At 41.3% G+C, this 22,313-nt stretch overlaps 1 protein-coding gene across 2 annotated transcripts in view; it reads left to right on the forward strand.

Annotated features, from left to right (window-relative positions):
• SLC12A1 (solute carrier family 12 member 1) overlaps positions 1-21,017 on the forward strand; it is a 111,299-nt gene extending 90,282 nt beyond the window's left edge. For both annotated transcript variants that reach the window (XM_069983067.1, XM_069983077.1), the window contains exons 21-27: positions 2,594-2,737; positions 13,314-13,439; positions 14,581-14,692; positions 14,993-15,079; positions 18,749-18,884; positions 19,617-19,684; positions 20,408-21,017. In XM_069983067.1, the coding sequence (XP_069839168.1) occupies positions 2,594-2,737; positions 13,314-13,439; positions 14,581-14,692; positions 14,993-15,079; positions 18,749-18,884; positions 19,617-19,684; positions 20,408-20,543 (809 nt within the window). In that variant the 3' untranslated portion in view covers positions 20,544-21,017. The remainder of the gene's footprint in view (positions 1-2,593; positions 2,738-13,313; positions 13,440-14,580; positions 14,693-14,992; positions 15,080-18,748; positions 18,885-19,616; positions 19,685-20,407) is intronic.
• Positions 21,018-22,313: the final 1,296 nt, after the last annotated feature.

The raw sequence follows: 22,313 nt of genomic DNA on the forward strand, positions 1-22,313 counted from the left end.
TCAAGAGGTGTGCGCCTGTTCATAAATCCATCATCAGAAAGCAGGGAAATTTAAAACTAGCAGTGCCTAAAAAAAGCACACATTGATAAATGTGCCTCTAAGTCTTTTTTATTTTTTGCCAACATACCTACGGTAATTCTGATGTATCCTTTAAAATTTTTATAACGTTCACCATGTGGAATAAATAATGAGCGAATTATATAGTTCAGTTCATTCTGGATGTGGCGATACCAAATATGTGTATATTTTAAATTTTTATGTTAAAATTATTTTGTATGGTGAAATTGTGTAATTTTTTTTTTTTTTTGGGTGGTGGGGGTCCCATCTTAGGCAGTGAATGGCTGAGCCCTCAGGTCCTGTACCAAGCATTTGTCTTGGTTTTATAGATTAAATAGAAATCTACCTCTCTAACTTCCCTATGAAACATGTGAGGCAGTTATGTAAGAAAGCTGTTTTGTGAAAACCGTGCATGAAAAGATTTTTGATGGAAAGAAAAAGAAGTGATAACCTTTCTGACGGGATCATATGCATGATTAACGTTGGATCCTATTAGCTACATTCATCATGTTATTATAGCGCAGCCTAATTAAAGAAGAAGTATTAGCGATCCTAAGTGCCGGATGGGTAATTGAAGCTGGTATCAGTTGACTATGCACTGTGCAGAAACCATTTTTATACGCCATTTGCCAGACAAGGAAGATTAGCTCTGTACTTCATTCTTGTACAATAAAAGGTAACTTTCCCAGTGAGGAACCTTTATCACAGTCTAGTGCTCCTATCATATTAATGGATAACAAACCTCTTTATGCCTAATCCTGAATGATGCCCCTTCCTCTGATGGAAATATGTGCCATTTGGGATATAAATTGGCCATTACATTATCCAATCTTTTTGTGATGCCGTGTACATTTTTGCATTTGAATTTCTGAAAATATTAAGACAAGAGAACTGTAAGCCTGCATACATCTAAATCTAGGACTATAAGAACTTACACATAGGGCAGGCAATGTGGCTGCCTTAGAAAGTCCTTTAATGTAAAGAGCTGTAGTAAGGCTTGTTTTCTTCATTGGGCAAAGATGTAATACACATATGTATACAAACATAAACACACATATGCACACAGTGAAGCAAATCACAGCCCGCTTCATGCCATAGCTAGCATTGGGTAGAGTTGTTGTAATTGGAGGGTTATTTTTTTTATAAATAGGCAATATATGTTATTTGTGCGTTTACCAATAATGGACTGAATTATGAAGGAATACTTATGCCACCTCTTCAACAACAGGACTGTGTATCTTCTCTAAGACTTGCCCATTGTGTTGGGCACCGAAACAATAACTGGGTCATTCTAAAATAGTTTTTAATTACCCCATTCAACTCTGTGGTGAAGGAGAAACATGCTTATCTCACTCTTAAATAGTATGAATCATACCCTCTCCCCCAAAATGAGATTTTACTATTTCACGCTCACCTGACTCTTAAAGGAGACCTGTTACCCCCCGTGCCGGGGTGACAGTCTCCCCAGATCACCTTATACTTACCTCACCCCGCCGCAGGAGCAGGTCCCGGGATGGAGATATCCCGGTCAGAAGCCGGCATGCGCGCTGTGGAGAGAGGTCTGGCGTCCATAGAGAATGAATGGAGCCGTGCGCGCACTGCAGAGATAAGTCCGGCTCTATTCATTCTCTATGGACGCCGGACCTATCTCCTGAGCGCGCCGGCTTCTGACCGGGATATCTGCGTCCCGGGACTCAGCAGGATGAGGTACGTATAAGGGGATCTAACTGGGGTCGGGAGCCTGTCACACCAGCACGGGGGGTGACAGGTCCTCTTTAACTGAATTGTCAGGCAAACTATAAACTCATCTTGGAAACAGAAGAAGGTATCAAAAATTGAAAAAAAAAAGTATAATCAGTGCACCCTAAGCTCTTTAATGATGGTTACATCTCATTATTTGTGGGTCGACTATGTGTCCTCTTTAAGTCGAGAACAAGAGTTAAGTTTTTCTCATTCTCAGCCTCAGAGGTCATATCTTCAGGCATGATCTTTAACTTTTACAACCTGTTAAAATGACAGGTTATAAAAATAAATAAAGGTTGTGGATTGTTATGAAAAAAACTCTTTAATGGTGCGTTCACACCTACAGGATCTGCAGCTGATTTTCTGCAGCAGATTTCATTTAAATAACTGAACACAGCATCAAATCTGCTGCAGATCCTGTAGGTGTGAACGCACCCTAAAGGGATTTTCTGGTGAGCAGAGGAGGTCTTACCTGTTCTGCTGCCCAGTGATCACTTCCCCTCTCTGTCCATCTTGGCAGTATACATTGTGAGATAAGAGGGGAACGGGTGCATGTCACAGCATTAGGTAGTCATTAGACATCGTATGCTCGCAGCATGCACCCACCCATCTCTCATCTCATATTTACTTCCAAGAAAGAGAAAGAAGGTAAGCCTGAGTATCTGACCAATGGGCTGTCATCATTGCTAAGGATGAGGAACACTTAGCCTTTCCTGCCCCTCAAACAACCCCTTTAAGTTTCCGAACTCTACATACTCTTCTCATAATGATTTCTTTCTTCATATTTTTCTAGAGGAAATTCAGAGACTGGAACTAGAGAGACAGGCACTTGAAGCAACCATTAAAGACAGTGAATTTCAAGATGGAAACAGTAGAATTCGCAGGTTCTTCTCTAAATCCACCAAGTTGAATATTTCCAGCAAAGCATCTAAGAAAGGTAACATTAGAGAAGAATTTCCACAGCTTTCTTTAGGATATATATTATATGTGTAGAATTGTGAGTGTGAGAGTATTATAACTAACTTTATCCTTATGAGGTTAAAAAAAAAGTTTCCATTGTGTTATGTGTGTTATTCCATTTTCTGAATAATTTGCAAAATGGTTCCCGGAAGGAAAATATATGACTTCATCTAAATTAAAATTAGAGCCTGAAGGAATGGTCGTGTCATTTATATACATTACAAGTATTTCTACTTATAACTATTTATGTTATATTCAGCTGTCAAAATAGCTTCCACTAAATAATAGCGTACTTTAGCTATAGCGACATTTGCATTTAGCTTGAAGGGGGTTCACACATATTGCATGGTAAGCAGCCCGATTTCCTGCTTATGTATTCACAAATAAAATGATTGCAGGAAAATACATAAATTAGATGTGATATAGTAAATTCTATTGTACGTCGGCCTCCAGTATTAGAAGCTATTGACTCATTTTTCGCTACTGACAGCAATACTTGAGTTCGTCACTTAGCTGTTTATGTTTTTTGAAGTTTGTGAAGTTCCATTACACAGATGTTCCCTTTATAAAGTATTAGTGCAGCCTCTTCCGTTATATGCAGTTTAGTTGTGGAAAAGTATGTCCCGAAGATGAAAAATGTACAAGAGCAACTAAATTTATGGATTATCTTAGTCACGAAGAAAGAGTAAAAAATATTTTTATTTATTCTGGAGAAGAGCTGTCTAAGGGTATATTCACACTGAGTAATTCAGGCGGAAATTTGTGGCGGAAAACCCGCCTGTCTCAGTGTGTCATAGCTCATCTATGTGGGATCGCGCACTTCTCAGCAGCCGCCTGACAGTGACATTCTGCCTGAATTAATCAGTGTGAACATACCCTAAGGGAGGACATGTACTTAACTTTTATAATTATATGTCTAAAATTATGAGAGAAATCTGCTTCATGTAAACTACGCTCAAAAGAAATGGGGACACTTGTGACTGAAGAACAAAAGGCTCAAGTATTCTTTAATATACAAACCGTGAAACAGTAATATAAACTATGTAAGGTTCTGGTCTGGCCACTGCTATAACAGCTTAGGTCTTTAAAGGAGGCTTAAGGCCCTATTCCACGGAACGATTATCGGACGTATTTGGCCGATATTGGCCGTTACAGCCGATAATCGTCCCGTGGAATAGAAGGCAACGATCAGTCGACATCGTTCATGTCGGCTGATTGTTGCAGTCGTTTGTTTTTCAAACATGCTGAAAAACAAGTGACTGTGATAGTAGTCCATGGAATAGGAGCGGCAGCAACAGACCGCCACTAACCCCTATGGGCTGCCCGGGCGATCTAGCGATCACCCAGGCAGCCCCCCCGCAGCTCCCAGCGGCCCCTCCCACACTCACCCGCTCGCTGCCGCCATGTGTAATAGACCGTGGAATAGAGACTTTAGACGATACTTAGAACAAACTAACATTAATACTCATGTAAGTGTATAGAATTCTTGTTCTGATCACCTCTCAGGATAAGAAGGGAAAGGTTTACTTTTTAGGGCAGATTGGTTTATGCATTAAGGATTTCTTACTTAGTGGGGTAAAAAATGTTGTATGTATATGTTGTATATGAATCGGGTTAAAATTGAAAAAAAGTCCTATACTTATCTAGCCCAAACTCCTGCAGCTCCTATAAGGCTCCATCTGGTCCACCAACCTTCTGTCTATTTTCTACTTCCATAACAAGTGCTTGCTGTGGGGCCTTCTAGGTCGGCCAATCACTGGCGGCAGCAGTGTCCCATCTTGGCCAGTGATTGGCTGAGCCAGCAGGTCCTGCATTGAGCACTCATCTCAGAAGCAGGAGGAAGGCAGAAGATCAGGGGACTGAACTGAGGCAAATGGGAGCTGCATGAGAACAGAAATAGATAAGTATAGTTTTTTTTCTATTTTAACCCAGCCCCAAGAACATACAATAAAAAACACCAGAATGACCAGTAGGGGGAAACAAATTTTTAAAGATACTCATGCCTATCCCCTCATCAATTTCTACATCCTGTCCTTGGTTGAACTTTTTTTCAGCCATGCTATGTAATATTTTGAGTAATGATTGCTGTACCTTGATATATCTATAGTTAATTCATGTATTCTCCTCCATTCATGTATTATGTTATATTCAGAGCTCAGGGAGCTCAGGAGATAACTATAGAGCTTAAGCTTGTCTTACATATTAGCTCAATTTTGTGTCAATGTGCGTGTTAAAAGGGGGTTATCTAGCGTTAGGAATTTTTTAAATATAATGCTTCCCTGCTGGAGAACATAATAGACATGTTATTCTTACCTTTGCCCTTATGTCCTGTTGCGACGTCTCTGCTGTCCCACACTGACTGCAGCTGTCGCACTTCTGAGACTAACTAGTCTACTAGACTAACTAGTAATGACAGCCCCCTCGGACAACCACCACAGCGCTGTCCCGTCTTAGTCTGTGACAGAGGGCTGTCATTTCCAAGATGGGCACATCTCTGAAGTGGCGGCAGCTGCAGTCAGCGGGGAACACTGGAGACATCACAGGAGGACACCAGGGGAGCACGGAGAGGTAAGAATAACATGTTTATTATGTTTTCCAGCAGGGCAGCATAATATTTTAAAAATTCCTAATGCCAGATAACCCCTTTAATGTAATGGCAATTGATGGCAAAGTTAAGCCCCTATTCCACGGGGCGATGCAGAGGAGCAAACGAGCGCTGTTAGTGCTCGTTTGCTCCTCGTTCCCTGCTCGCTGCCACCGCTATTCCATGTGTCAGCAGCGAGCGGGTGAGTGTGGAAGAGGCCATGGGGAGCTGCGGGGAGGCTGCCTGGGTGATTGCTAGATCGTCTGGGCAGCCGATAGAGGATAGTGATGGTCTGCTGCCGCCGTTCCTGTTCCACAGAGCGACGGCAGCAGATCGCTGCTATCACAGTGGCTTGTTTTTCAACATGTTTGAAAAACAAGCGACGCAACTAACAGCCGGCATGAACTATGTGGTCCGATTGTTGCCCACTATCCCACGGGACGATTATTGGCCGTAAGGGCCGAATACAGCCTAATACAGCCAATAATCATTCCGTGGAATAGGGCCTTTAGGTGCTAGCAGCCAACTGTACTTTTATAGGAGAAGCGAACTGCAAGAACAGAAGGATCTCAAGTTAACATGGAAGGATTATAGTTACCTGTTACTTTTAGTAATGCAAAGACTTTGGGTTTGTGTATGTTTCAAAGCATTTTTTATAAGGGTGGAAACTTGATACGTGAACTTCCAAATTGGGCAAGACAGTTGGGCAGATAATATGGCAGCACACAAAACCCACAATATATTTATGAATATGAATTACCCTCCTGAGGAAATGAACTTGAACTAAAAAAAGAATATTTCACAAAAATCAAGTCAATTTAAATATATTATCAACTTTTCAGATTCAAAACCATGTCATGTTCTCTGCAAACTGATCACACATTGTATTTTAATGTAATTTTATTCCCAGCTAAGATGATTTTATATACAAATATATGCATTGAATTTGTGATTGCGGGTGTTGACAGGGTCAGTGAGATAGATACGCTTGCACGGTCTGTATGATAACAACATTAGAATAAACTTGTCAGGAGCTATTTATACTCTGAAAAATAAAAAAGACCAGACAAACACAAATGAGAAAGTGTCCACAAGTATGGACGTCTGATGCTCAAGAAACTTTTTATCTGCACTACACTTTACCATACTTGTTTTGTCCAATTTTCCTTCATTATTCCATCATGATAGATATAATGCATTCCACATTATCATTCATTATTATATAAATAGTCCATGAGTGCAGTACTTTTACAAGATTGTTTCTATGTGGGATGGATAAGCTCTCTTGTGTCCCAGATAGGGGTCTCTAAATGCATCCCTAGTTCTATCATACCATTGTTTGTGAAGCATAACATAATGAATGTTAGATAGGCAATCATCCTGCTCTCAGTTCTGATTCATCAAGTAACATGCACAATTGGCGTAGTTACACATGCATCTGATGCATGCACATGCCATAGGCTGTATCCCAGTTTTCCAGGCAGTCCTCCCGCTGTATCCGCCCGCTGCACGGAGCGGGCAGACAGCGGGAATCCGATGCCGAGCGTTCGGGTTCATCCGAACCCGAACCTCGGCGGGTTCGGACCATCCCTAAAAAACACCAATAAAAATGCTATGGCTTTTTTTTTATTTCCTAAAATGCCAGCAGTTAGATGTTAGCTGCAGGTGCATATCAGATAGTGACACAAACAGGCAGTCACACAGCTTTTAAATATCTTGCATAGACTTGTGGACTATTTTTTTCTAGCTAGTAATTGTTGTAGTAGTTGATTGCCCTCTGCGTCCCATTGAAAAAAGGTAAAACACCTGGCACCTGTCGCCTGTTGGCACACGTAAATGTTGAGATATAGTATATACGCCTCTGTAGGCATAGTTGAACCAAAAAAATAATAAAGTGTCACAGTTTCTTATTTGAGCTCTACACCTTATTGAAAGCAGTAAAACACCTGGCAACTGTTGCCATATATTGAGTTTGGAGTGTTTTGTTGAAAGCCTGTGATAGTGGTGTAATACTACGAATAACGTAGCACCCAGGCATGCTTTCCCTGCTGTCCCAGTTGCATTCCAGAGGTGTGTGCATCAATTTCTGATTGCTGACTTGGAAACCTAAATTTGACCACTTGGAGGTCACCAAGAAACAAGCATTTTTCTCCTCTAGACTTTAATGGGGTTCGATATTTGATCAAATAGTCGGACATTGCGGTCTGCTCGAATCGAATTTCGAGCAGTTGAATATTTCACTCTTGGCTCATCTCTAATATACATCATCGGGTTGGTGGTAGTAATGTCCTCTGATACCATGGCCTCTAAATATCATAATTTCTACAATGCACCAATTTATTTTCCTGCATTACATCATGACAAACATGTTTTATGAAAAAATAATAGAAAAACTCTCCAGTTTCTAAATTAGATAATTTTAGAAACATAAAGAATAACAGTAATTTTATGCACAAAAGTAAAGAAAATATCTCAATTAAATATGGAAATTGCTCCTAAACATATTGTAGCTTTTGTTTTAACAGAATATTGTAAATATAAAAGTATCAGTAAATTGTTTCTGACAGTATTCTGAGAAGATAACAATTTGTGGAAAGATGCACTTCAGATGCTTGATGGTGTTATCACCTCTCCCATTACGCTATGTTGTGCAATACTGAACATGTCAAGAGCTACTAATCGCCACTCTTAGTGCCCACATGACAGGCTATCTATCACTGTAATTGCTCTCCAAGCTACCAGCTCTCAGAGAACTGACGCAGCAAAATGAAAAGTTCCATATCCTACCAATATTATATTAAGGCATTTTTCCACTTTTCACTTATTTGAAGTAATATGCAAGAAGTATATCAAGGTGGAAACTCTTCAATTAACTGTAAGTTCACAGTGAAATACTCATTTCATAGCTGTTAGTTTTTCTTCCAGGTAATCCTATTAAAGATGCTGTAGTCAGCATTTTCCCAGCCTGAAATGACTGATAGTAAAGGAATCAATACAACTTTGTACACACTGCTCAATCATAACATTAAAGCTATTGACAGGTGAAATTGCATGCTATTGAATGGACAATGGCACCTGTCAGGGGGTGGGATATATTAGGCAGCATGTGAACAGTCTCTTCCTGAAGGTGATATGTTGGAGTCTGTCAGAATGGACAAGCATAAAGATTTGAACAATCTGGACTAAGGACAAAGTTGTGAAAAACACATGACTGGGTCACCGCATCTCCAAAGCAACAGATCTTATTGGGATTTTGCGGTATGTAGTGTTTAGCGCCTGTCAAAGGTATTCCAAGGAAGGACATCAGGTGAACTGATGACAGGGACATGGATGCCCAAGGCTTCTAAAGTTGCTTACTGTCACTGTCTTTTTTTTTTTTTTTTTTGCAGAAATCAATAGTACAGGTGATTTTAAGAAACGTTGTAATTGGGTTTATTAGGCAAATATGCCATCATCTGCATTCAAAAAGACTTCCCCCAGTCCCCCCCCCTTCTCTCTCTAATTCACTGCTCATTATCAGGTAATCTCGACTCTTTTACATCAGTCGAGCCCTGTGTAACCTATGGGGGGGGGGAGAGATTAGTCGCCAGCAGAGAACAAAGGATTACACAGTGGGACCTGTGTGAAAGCCTGTATTCAGAGGTCAGAGAGGTCAGTGCTGACTTCGGAGGAGATAGCCCGGTGATGTAGCTGTTAAATAACTCTTTGTTGTCCTGTTTTGGTGCCTCAACCCCTTCCCTCTCTATAAGAGAACATAAGAGAACTATGAAGACAGGGGGAGAGCTTCAAACTACTGCTTTTTTATAATTGCATTTTTCAGCTAATAAACCAAATTACAAAGTTTCTTAAAATCTGTACTATTGATTTCTGCAAAAAAAAATTAAATGACAGTGATACTTTAAGGAGCAAAGGCTAGCCTGTCTTGTCTCATCCCACAGAGGAGTAAAGGAATGATTTGAACAACATGACAAGTTCCATATGTTAACCTCTAAATTCTTCTTAATCTCAATGTAAAATCTCACACTGATCAAGTGTCTGTGGGGCTCCACTTCCATGGAGGCCCCATTTTAAAACTGTAAGAGATCCCTGTTGAGGTGTACGACATCTATGGAGAAGTGATACAAATAAAATTGAAGTCAATGGAATAAGCAACTGGGCTGCATTTTAACCCCTTAACGTCGTTAAGGGAGTTCAGAGCGGGGCCGCAAGGCGACCCCGCTCTGAACCGCAGCGGTCCTAGGTGCCGCGTGTAGCCCGGGACCGCGGCTATTAGCGGGCACGGTACGATCGCCATGCCCGCTAATAAGGTAATCGAATGCAGCTGTCAAAGATGACAGCTGCATCCGATTACCTGATGCATTCGTTCCCTGGTGTCTAGTGGCGGAGATCGCCCCCCCCCACCCCGGAGGAGTGATCACTGTGTCTTCACCCGGCCGGGGTCTGCGCAGTAATGGCGCGCTGATCCCGGCTCGGCACCCGGTCGCTTCCAGCTGCAGCAGCCGGAAGCAATCGCGTGCCTATCTCATTGATCTATTCTGTATATCTATGCATCATAGATCTCAATGAGAGATCAGTGTGCTTATACTAGAAGTCCCCCAGGGGGGCTTCTAGTATGAGTGTATAAGTATAAGTATTAATAAAAAGCCTCCTTCCCTAATAAAAGTTTGAATCACCCCTCTTTTCCCATGTTATAAATAAAAATAAATAAATAAACATGTTTGCTATCGCCGCGTGTGTAATCGGCTGAACTATTAGTTCATCACATTCCTGATCTCGCATAGTAAACGGCGTAAGCGCAAAAAAATCCCAAAGTGCAAAGTTGCGCATTTTCGGTCGCATTAAATCCAGAAAAATTGTAATAAAAAGCGATCAAAAAGTTGCATATGCGCAGTCAAGGTACCGATAGAAAGATCACATCATGGCGCAAAAAATGACACCTGACACAGCCCCATAGACCAAAGGATAAAAGCGCTATAAACCTGGGAATGGAGTGATTTTAAGGAACATATTTTTGTTAACAATGGTTTGAATTTTTTACAAGCCATCACATACAAGTAAAGTTATACAGGTTATATAGTGTTATCATAACGACTTGAGGAACATATATAACAAGTCAGTTTTACCCCAGGGTGAATTGTGTAAAAAACAAATACCCCCCAAATAAACAAAATGGTTTTTTTTTTTTTTCAATTTCACCACACTTTTAATTTTTTCCTGCTTTTCAAGTGTACTTTATGAAAAAAATCAGCCTGTCAATGCGAAGTACAATTAGGGACGCAAAAAATAAGGGCTCATGTGGGTTTCTAGGTGGAAAATTGCAAGTGCTATGGCCTTTTAAACACAAGGAGGAAAAAATGAAAACGCAAAAAACAAAATTGGCCCAGTCCTTAAGGGGTTAATAGTGCTTATACTACAGAAATGTAAGTGGGACCATCTTTACTAGAAGAATTCTGTTGGATGGTTTCACATAGTGTCCCTTCAGCATTTGCTGTTCATTTGCATATATGAAAAAACACAAATTGCTCTGCTCACAAGCAGAAGTCGCTTACTCCATAGACTTCTACTTCACTTGTCCATAGTCACTTGTCAATACATGTGGTATACTTTTACATATGTCTTACATACTCTTTTCAATGGAACTTAATTCTTTACATATAAACTTAGGGAGCATCCAACAGAATCCCTTTAAAGGCCAACTCCAGTAAAAAGCTTTTTCCCAGTAATTGAAACACATTGCAAAATTATCTAACTTTGTTAAGGTGCGTTTACACGTAACGATTATCGTGCGAATTTGCGCGATAACGATCGAATTCTAACAATAATCGTATGTGTAAACGCAACGAACGATCAAACGACGAACGAGAAATCGTTCATTTTGATCTTTAAACATGTTATCAAATCGTCGTTCGCAAAAAAATCGCTGATCGTTCTGTCTAAACAGTCGTCGCACAAAAGTCCGGCCGCCTGCCTCCCGCAGCCCCGCCCGGCCCCCCGCTCGCAGCCCCGCCCGCCGCCCGGCCCCCCGCTCATCCGCAGCCCACCCCCCCGCTCATCCGCAGCCCCCTGCGCCGGCTCGATCGCCACCCCCACCGCCAATCTGATCGCCACCCCCACCGCCCCGATCGCCACCCCCGCCGCCGCTCCGATCACCCCCCCGCCGCCGCTTTGATCACCCCCGCCGCCCTGGCTGCGAGCATACGTTGCCTGCTCCGCGTAGCAGGTCTTCGAAATCCCCGGCTCCCCTCTTCAGTGCATTGATTGGCTGAAGAGGGGAGCCGGGAATTTTAAACGGCTCCTCTTCAGGCAATCAGTGCTCCTCTTCAGCCAATCAAAGCGCGGCAGCACTGATTGGCTGAAGAGGAGCCGTTTGAAATTCCCGGCTCCCCTCTTCAGCCAATCAGTGCTGCCTTGCATTGATTGGCTGAAGAGGGGAGCCGGCAATTTAAAACGGCTCCTCTTCAGCCAATCAGTGACCCTCTTCAGCCAATCAAAGCACGGCAGCACCGATTGGCCGAAGAGGAGCCGTTTGAAATTCCCGGTTCCCCTCTTCAGCCAATCAGTGCTGCCTTGCATTGATTGGCTGAAGAGAGGAGCCGGCAATTTTAAACGGCTCCTCTTCAGCCACTCAGTGCTGAAGAGGAGCACTGATTGGCTGAAGAGGAGCCGTTTGAAATTCCCGGCTCACCCCTTCAGCCAATCAATTCACTGAAGAGGGGAGTCGGGGATTTCGAAGACCTGCTACGTGGAGCAGGTAACGTATGCTCGCGGCCGGGGCGATTGGAGCGGCGGCGGCAGGGGGGTGGCAATCAGAACGGCGGGGGTGGGGGGCGATCAGAGCGGCGGAGGCGGCGGGGGTGCCGATCGGGGGGGCGGGGGTGGCGATCCGGGAGGCGCAGGGGGCTGCGGTTGACCGTGGGGCCGGGCTGCGAGCAGGGGGGGCAGGCTGCGGGCGCGCGATCGCAAAACAATTTTTCCGTACGATATATCGTACTGTCTAAACGCTGATGGTTATGAAAAAAAAAATCGTTACTCCGACATCGTTTATCGTACGATCGGGCCAATTATCGTTTCGTGTAAACCCACCATAATATGCTTCAATCACCTATCTGCCCCCTTCCCTCTCTTTTTTCTCCTCAATCCCCCTCCAGGAAGTGAAGTAAACTCATTGTTACCTAATGACTGCTGACCCCAGGCTGCTCTGTGGCAGTCATTTTGTGACAATGACATCATCTAGAGGGAAACTGGTCTAAGCCCTTATAGGCCAGCCTCCCTTTGTCAGATGACTCAGGTTGCTCAGCTCTGATTGCCTGACCAAGCTGTAAGCCATCTAACAGTTCTACAGAGTCAGTTAGACATCACAGGAGACAAAGTGCATCATGGGAAAATCCAAAACAGGAAGTGAAGACAAAAAATGAATACACCAACTGGAGCTTCAGTTCAGTTTTTTTCTATCAGCGCCAGAGTTATCCTTTAAATTATGAAGCCCCTTTAAAGTTATTCCTCATTAATAATTCATCTTATATCATAGTGAGTCAGAAAAAATGAACATTTTGTACATTTTGTTGTAATTTTGTTAGCAAAATATGTTAAACAACCTTCCAGTGAAGGATGGAATGTGACAGACGGACTAAGCATCTGCAAGGAAAAAAACATTAGGAAAGTCAAGATTGATACTTTTAAATAATGTGGACTATGATCTTACATCTACTAAATAATTTAAGCTGACATTTCCTAAACTGTTTGCATTGTTCTCATTTCAGCCTTCTGCTTAATTTGACAAATCCATTTCCTTTGTTCTAGGCAGCTGAAATTTCCATTTTTTTTACCATGACATTAAATATATGAGATTTTATAATCAAATTCTGTCCCTAACTCAGGATATAAAGATACATTTTTAATGGCTCTATGCTGACATCTACTGTGAAATCGCTGGTGTCTGGTACTGACGATATTTTTCTTCACATTTCAGACGTCAGTACAGCTCCACCAATGCACATGGGAGAGTATAACCAGAGAATTGTAGAAGCTAGTGAACAATTTAAGAAGAAGCAAGGGAAGGGCACTATTGATGTTTGGTGGCTGTTTGATGATGGAGGTAAGATATAGTACAAGGAACTGTAAGAAATTATTCACTGAATTACAATACGACTAAAAGAAAATAGGGTGGATGATCAGTTCTAAAAAATCTGTACAATATTCATCATTTAATACATTAAAGGCCCAAAATATCAATACTGTTGCAACTAACTTAGGTGCTGTCTGATGGGATCCAATTAAAAGGGTCAGAATGGTTTAAAAAATTAAACAAACAGTACTCACCAGTCCCCCACTACTGCCATTCCATTGGTCTCCAGATCCCCAATGATCTGTACTTCCTGGTGCCTTTCATGACACAAGATAATGCCCGCTCTGCCAGGCACTAGCTAAAGAAGATCCCTGCTGTGGCCAGTGATTGGTGAGTGTGCCATTTCCTGTATATGTAGAGATGGGACCAGGAAGTCAAGATTAAACTCAGAACCCTCAATCTTTACAAAGAGGGATTTATCCAATGATGAGTGATGAGCATCTGATCAATAGAGGAACCGATGCTGGGACCCCATTATTCATTAGAGCAGTTATCCTGTTCCTCCTAGACATAGCCCACTCGACATAGCCCAAGATGATGGAACTCTAAGATGGTGGATATGGTGAAGATCACAAAGATATTGTACCTACTAGAGTGGCTCTGCTAGTATGGTTCAAGGGCTAGTATTTTGCAGAAGTAGTTTTGTGCATGATGGTAGCATTACAAGTAGAGTTGAACAAACTTCAAACACGTTCGGGTTCATCCAAACCTGAACATGTTGAATGCAGCCCGAGGGAGTCCCGCGACACATGGGTACAGCCTTAGGCTGTTTTTTTCGAACCTGAGCGTGCATGACGTTAGCTCAATTCTGTTCTCCATAACTGTATTATGATGTTGAAAATATATTGAGGAAATATCTAGGTATAACAGGTAAAACATGATCTTACCATATTGTAACATAACATATAAAGTGAATAAACTACAGGTAGTGGGCCATGGCTTCTAATGTCACTTACCATGATACCATGCTGGGAAGTATAACTAGGGAGGAGGGCAGTATAACTAGGGAAGTAGAGCATAGTTTATTATTCAGGGGAACTGAACTCATGAATTTGCAGGCTGGTTGTACTTATCTTGAATCCATTGTCTTATTTATTTTATTTTTTTTCAGGTTTGACGTTACTTATCCCACATATTCTCACCCTGAAAAAGAAATGGAAGGATTGTAAACTGCGAATCTTTATAGGCGGAAAAGTGAACCGTATTGAGGATGAAAAATTGGTGTAATTATGAATATCATTTTGTCCAGCTTTATTTTATAAACTTCAAAGCCTGGAAGTAATCTCATGGAAAGGCAACACATCCTCATTATTCTCTTTAAAGACTCTAATTAAATGTTCATCAAATATATATATTTATTTCCCCAGGGCCCAGGCATACTTTCCTTCCAGTAAACATCTCAGAGTAGAAGGGAGATATATCCTACCTGAAGTAGAATTTATTTCTGTAGCTTTTCATTTGGATGGAAATTAGTTAGGAACCACAGGCACAATACATTCATATTTTATTCTTTATCTTCACAGGATGGCCTCCCTTCTCAGTAAGTTCCGCATTAAATTTGCCGATGTATATATTGTTACAGACATTAACAATAAGCCGAGCAAAGAAAGGTATGTAACAGTGGCATATTGTCAGATTTTCTGCATCAAACTCCAAAACTTTTATTACCTGTTTTATGGATAGAGAAATCTCAGTAAGCAAGGGTAACATAAAACTCATCTACCAATGCAGCACTACAGGAACCCCATGGATCCAGTACATTTAGAATAGTATAACAGCACATTTACTGTAAAACTGTAGTGTTTATTAACTATGTAGTCATTAGTTTTATACTATCACCATTATTACCACACTGTATTATTTTTAACATTGTTTTACAATATATTCAATACATCTGTGTAAAAGTCCACAGAATTTAGCATCCCCCCCCCCAATTTGTTAAATGAATTCACTTTATAGCACATAAATCCTTATTGTGCTTTCTGCCACATAATAAAAAACAGATGAAGTTTTACTTAAAATAGTTGAGTAGGGATTAAAGATATATACAGTGGTGCCTCGGTTTAAGACTAAATTGGATTGAGAGCGTTTTGCAAGAAGAGCTCACAGTTTTTAAAAAATGTGACTTGGTTTAAGAGCATTGCTTTGGTTTAAGAGCTCCCTGTACTGGGTGGGAGGGGGAGTGGAGGAGGGGTATGGTCTGCAAAGCGTGGTCTACAGCCCTGTACTCTGACCCAGGAAGTCTCCCTCACCTTTAAAATCATAGCAGATCCACTTCAGGCTGGGGCTTGCATCAGGGGACAGGACTGTGGAGGTAATCTCTTCATAGCTGTAACCCCTCACTCCCTGGACAGAGAGTGTTGCTATACTGTGCTCACCCTATAACCTGCTCATTTCTTCCTGCAGTCTCTGTCAGTCCTTGTGTTTCCCATCCTCTCCATTCCTGCTATAATGTGCCTGCACTTACACTCAGCTGTACACACTGCTGCTATAATGTGCCTGCACTCACACTCAGCTATACACACTGCTGTATAGAAAAGTCTCTGCCACTGTCCTCCTGCACAGCTCTGTGATTCTCACTTCCTGATTGGTCCATGCTGAACACACACCCCTTTCTCATTGCTGTCATGTGACCACACAGACCTCAGACAGCAGCCCTTCGGCTGTATTCTAACCTTTTGTAATATGCTACTGTATTATGGGGATCTGCAGTTCCATCCTGTAACTACAGACTGCGGCAGTTTTTTCAGGTTTATGCACTTACTATACATTATACTCCACATACTGACTGCTATACTGTACAGTAATTTATAATATGACATATCCAGCTTTCTAAATGTTTGTTTCATTTGTTTTACCTCTTATTCAGAATAAAAAATTATTTTTGGGGTGTGGAACCAATTGTCTTAGGCTGGGTTCACACTACGTATATTTCAGTCAGTATTGTGGTCCTCATATAGCAACCAAAACCAGGAGTGGATTAAAAACACAGAAAGGATCTGTCCACACAATGATGAAATTGAGTGGATGGCCGCCATATAACAGTAAATAACTGCCATTATTTCAATATAACAGCCGTTGTTTTAAAATAACAGCAAATATTTGCCATTATATGGCGGCCATCCACTCAATTTCAACATTGTGTGATCATAGCCTTTCTGTGTTTTCAATCCACTCCTGGTTTTGGTTGCAATATGAGGCCCACAATACTGACTGAAATATACGTAGTGTGAACCCAGCCTTAGGCTACGTTCACATAACAAATTTTTTATTAATCGTGGCCGTTGTTGAAGATTTGCAACAAGGGCCGTGATTAATAGAAAAGTTATGTTGTAAGAGGATGTAAATATACACCTGGTGTAAACTGCCCACAGCAACCAATCACAGCTTAGCTTTTATAATTTACCAGAGCTGAAAGCTGAGCTGTGATTGGCTGCTGTGGGCAGTTTACACCAGGTGTATATTTACACCCTTTCATAAATCTCCCCCAAAGTATATACACCGGCCGCAGCGAAAACTGACATGTCAGCTTAGTGTGGCCGCTATTTATTTAATAGCGGCCACACAACACTGACAGCTCACCCAATGGAAAGTGGGGCTCCGTCCACACCCTCCATTGTGTGCTATGGTGAATTGGGATGTGGGCACACCAGATGCACCCGCATCCTAATTCAGCACAAATGAAGTTCATCCACAGGGATATGTCCAGGGATGAACTTCACTAACACCGGCCAGGTCACAGAACGGCTGGTGTCTCAGATCCTGTACGTGTGAACGCACCCTTAAAGGGGATGTACAGGCTTAAGGCCTTATTACAAGTAGTGATTAATGTGAGGAGATTGGCTAGAACAATTGATCTGTAATGATAACTAGCGATTTAGTAGCAAACGATTCTGAGGTTATTATATTCACCAATTGCTGTTATGAACGATCATTTTTGCGTCAATATATGGTTGCTAATCGTTCCTCAAGACAACTTACACAGCATGTTTTATCTGCGAGCAACTTATTAGACAAACAGATATGCGAACAATCGGCAAACTACCAACAATGATTTTTTTGACATGTTGAAAGACAATGACTAACGACTTTTCATTTGTTGTTTGATCATTGGGTGTTATTACTCAGCCAGAGAAGTCCTAATTCTCTATCACTATAGCAAATTTTTAAGTGATAATCAGTCTGTGTAATAGGGCCTTTAAAAAACATGCCCTGCTTTTTTCGAGAAACAGCACCACTCTTGTCTCTAGTTTGGGTGTGGTTTTGCAACTCAGTTCCGTAGAAATGAATGGAGCTTAATTGCAAAGCCACACCCAACCTGTGGACAACAGTGGTGCTGCCACACATGAATGAACTTATTTGTAAAAAAAAAAGTAGACAGTTTTTTCTAGTATTATTTATTTCATATGATCTCACTGAGGATAGAATAATTAATCTTTAAGACTTCGGTAGTAGTGGATCATCTTTACTGTCCATAAACCTGACACATTTACACAACACAAGCACCATGTTCTTTCTACATCTCAGAGTACATACACATACGTGTACTGTATTGTGACAGACTTGGTGTCCTAGAGTCAATGATCTAGAGATTTATTTTGATTGTTGGATTCAGTGTCAGGCTATTTTCACACTACCTAAGTTTGGTGGAAATCACGGCCGTTGTTTCAACGGCCATGATTTCCTCAGAACTTACGTAGTGCTGCAAGCTGAAGGGATCTCGGCCGGAGTGTATTCACATAGTATACACTCTGGCCGGGATCCTGTCACTTTTCTGCGACCACTATTCAGTGAATAACGGCCGCAGAAAACCCTGTCACTGCACACTATGGAGCGAGCGGCTCCGGTGGCATGCTCCATAAGGTGCTGTGGGAAGTTCTGATGCGAACACAGCCTTAGGCTATGTTCACACAACGTGAAGAGACTGGCCGGGTCACGGAACTGCCGGTCTCTGCATGGATCATCCCGGCCGGACCGGACAGATGATCTTTTGGCCGCAGACTTCTGATGCGGGTGCATCAGAGCGCGCCCGCATCAGAACCTCCCACAGCACACAATGAAGCAAGCAGCCGGAGCCACTCGCTTCATTGTGTGAACTGACAAGTCTTTCTGTGGCCACAATTCGCTGAATTGCAGCCGAAGAAAACTGGCATGTTAGTTCTTTGTGGCCCAGTTGTGTATACGCTCCGGCCAGGATCCCACAGAACACAAGGCTATGTTCACACCTTCTAGCTTCCTCACAGTAAAACTCACTGACAATATTATTCTTGTTTTAATAGCTGGAAGTTTTTCGAAGAGATGATCGAACCCTATAGGCTCCATGAAAGTGCCAGTGATGTACCCACTGCAGAGAAAATAAGGAGAGAAAACCCCTGGAAAATAACCGATTCAGAACTTGAGATGTTCAGAGAAAAGGTATATGGCTCCTGATTGTGATAACATAATTGAAACCTTACATAAGTGCAATGTACAGTACTGTTCAGTCTGCACTAAACGGCTTGGTACATAACACCTTAAGAAAAGTCTGTGTCTCAATGAGCCGGCTGCTGTTCTGCTGCTTTGCAGATTAGAAGGACTTAGGATCTAAAACTATCCACAGGATAGGGGACAAGTAAGAGATGGCGGGGGGTCCAACCTCCAGTACCCTCCGCTGATCTCTAGATCGGCCCCCTGCCGAAAACAGCTGAGTTCTGTACTCTGCTTTCTCTGGCGACTCCATAGGAATGAATAGAGCCGCAGGTCCTTTTTGAGTCAAATCACTATTACACTTAAAGTGTACCTGTCAGGAAGCCAGCCCCTGCAATCAGTAATATAATTCTATGAAGACAGAACACGCTGAGTTGTTAATATGCGCGACCCCCATTGTAATCCAATCAGGGTCTGATGCATTACCACCTCGGCGTGTTCCGTTTCCATAGAAACTCAAACTTCTGTGGATTTTACCACTAATCATGGCAGCTAGCCTTCTAATAGGTACACTTTAACATGCTTAATGTAAATCAATAGCTCTCTAATGCAGTCTGTGCCAATATATATTAATGTTAGGTATACTGTGTATTTGTACATATTCTCCTCTAAGGATTACTCTAGATGTATTATACTTTTGTACAGTCAGTATACTTAAAACATGTATGTATATATTCACAGAGCTATCGCCAAGTCCGTCTAAATGAACTTCTACAAGAAAATTCTCGTTCTGCTAACCTCATTGTTCTGTAAGTATGATATATATTTTAGGTGAAATAAAAAGTTTTAGTTTAATATAGCTGTTTGGATATTGTTGTTGATAAAGACAACATGATGCAGCTGCTCCAAATGTAAAGATTATTAATATTTAAACAAGATTACAATTAAGTAACGTACAGGGTTGCACTTTATGCAATGCAAGTCAGCGCATTACAATGAGATGTTGCAATGTGTTTGCACCATTCCTGGAGCTTCAAATATGGGTATCAAGTGCATATTCTTACCATATTGAGATGTGCGTCCATAGTACTTGGACTTATTGACACAAGGTGGATGATACAGAAAATACTGCATAAAAATCTTTCATCAGCATAAGCAGAAAATATCATAGTACATCAGCACCTGCAGAGCAGAGGAGTGGGAACCAGGGCTTGGACAGTGGGTGGGTGGCAAAGCAGGGATGAAGTGTGGCCTCCTCCTCCACCTGCTCCCAAACAGGTGTAGATTTGTGCATTCACTGTACAGCAAGGCACAGTTCCTGATGGATTTCCCGAGACACGTTTTGGTCATAAAAGTAGGGGCAGGGCTTTATTTAAGACTTTATTATTTAAATAAATGTCCCGCTTAACGTTTAGATATACTAGAAAAACTAAAATTTCAAAAGTGCACAGAACCTATACTGCATGTATGAGGGTACAAGTTATTTAAATATGTTGCTTAATTTGATATTCTCTCTCTTATCTGATTGATAGGAGCCTCCCTGTTGCAAGAAAAGGAACAGTTTCTGATCACCTGTACATGGCATGGGTGGAAATCCTCTCCAAAAACCTTCCACCCGTGCTGCTGGTTAGAGGAAATCACAAAAATGTTCTGACTTTCTACTCTTAACGCTAAAAGCTTCTATTCCCTTGCACCTGTATTTACTTGCCTAAAACATCAAAAGTGATATGCTAAGGGGGGAAAAAACAAAAACGGGAAAAAAATGGGTGAAAATTGAAGATCTGTATCTTATATAAAAGACTAATGCAATTCAAATGCGAGATACTGATTGATAAGACTTAGATAACATAAGGGTGTTATTTGTCACAAACAATATATAATTGTATATTATAGCCTAACATCTGTATAATCAGTTTTTTGTTCTATTTTATTGAACTCAATAGAGTATCCCAGACCAATTGCAGCAATGGAAGTCATTTTTGGCAACTGTATTACTGGGTTTTGACCACCTACAGTATGAACTACATATTATATATTTTTATGCAAAGATAGAAATGTTCTCTATTATTTTATCAGTCAAAATGATTAAACTCGAGACATCTGAATGTATGTAAAGATGAATAAATCTATACAAATAACTTATTTTAAAGTTTATGTAATCTTCTATGTTCTCTCAAGTTTTCTTTGTTCACACTGCTTTGGTTTACTATATTTTGATAAAATGCTTCATAATGGTCTGAGTTAGATTTCTTTTGAACAAATCAATAAATGTAATAAAATATGTAATTGGATATCTGTCATATATTTATATAAAATATAGCAGGCTCTTTTTTACCAGAACATAAAGAAAAAAGTACAATCAGCGTGTTTATTCTAGTAATAAAATCGATATTATACTGTCTGTGAGGCTGACGTTTGAACATGACATTTTTACTTATCATTCACACTGACTACAATGACATTTTAGAATAAATATGAATACTTACATTAAGTAGCCACAGGTTAATATTATGGACACACAGACACATGTGCCACTTCCTCTGCATTCCTGATTGTGTAATCGGTGGTCACATGATCTGCTCCTACTGGCTCTTCTCAGCCATTGGTGGAACTGTGGTAATGACCTTCAGTGTCTCCCATCAAAATTTTCAGTGGTTGGCATATAACAGGGCTATATTCCACAAATAATTCCCCCCACCTGCTTAAAAGGAACAGGAACTCTTGTCAAAATGACAGGAGTCCCTGCTCCTCTTTGTAATTTTTTGGAAACATGTACTGAACAGGAGGCATTTACGCTATGCCTCCTACTCAATCAATACTCACTAAGATGATTGCAGAAGCGTGTGGAGAGCATAAATGGTTATGCACAGTATGAATAAAACAGCAATGCATGGAGCATTACTGCTTACTGTAGAGGTGCAGGGACTCCTGATAAAATGACAGGAGTCCCTGCTCCTCTATGCAGTTCTGTGCTGCAGTAGGTTAGAGCAGTGCTTCTCGAACTGTGAGTTGTCCCCTAGTTGCCCCCTCGCTGCAACAATCTCTAGTTTATTATTTACTCATTTTGTACTTATTTTAATGTTATACAGAGTTAAGCGATAAATGAAGGTTAGACTAAGCAATACTTTTTATTTTTACATGGACTTTGTCTACAGATGGTGAGGCACCAGTATCAACTTGGTTAGTCTGGTGAGGCCCAGGCATCACTTTGCTCTGTTAAGGGAGGCTTCAGTAGAGAAAGTTTGAACAGGACTATGTCAGAGTGCCATAGAAAGTACATAGTGAACAGGAGGCATACTGCTGCCTCTAGAGGAACATGGAATCCTGTCAAAATTAAGTCCCTGCTCCTCTACATAGCTTCTGTGGAGCCTCTTGCTTAACTCCTAGACGACCTAGGACGTACCGGTACACCCTGGAAGTCTGTGCCCAGACGACCCT

The sequence above is a fragment of the Dendropsophus ebraccatus genome, chromosome 1, assembly GCF_027789765.1.
Source record: "Dendropsophus ebraccatus isolate aDenEbr1 chromosome 1, aDenEbr1.pat, whole genome shotgun sequence".
Lineage (NCBI taxonomy): Eukaryota > Metazoa > Chordata > Amphibia > Anura > Hylidae > Dendropsophus > Dendropsophus ebraccatus.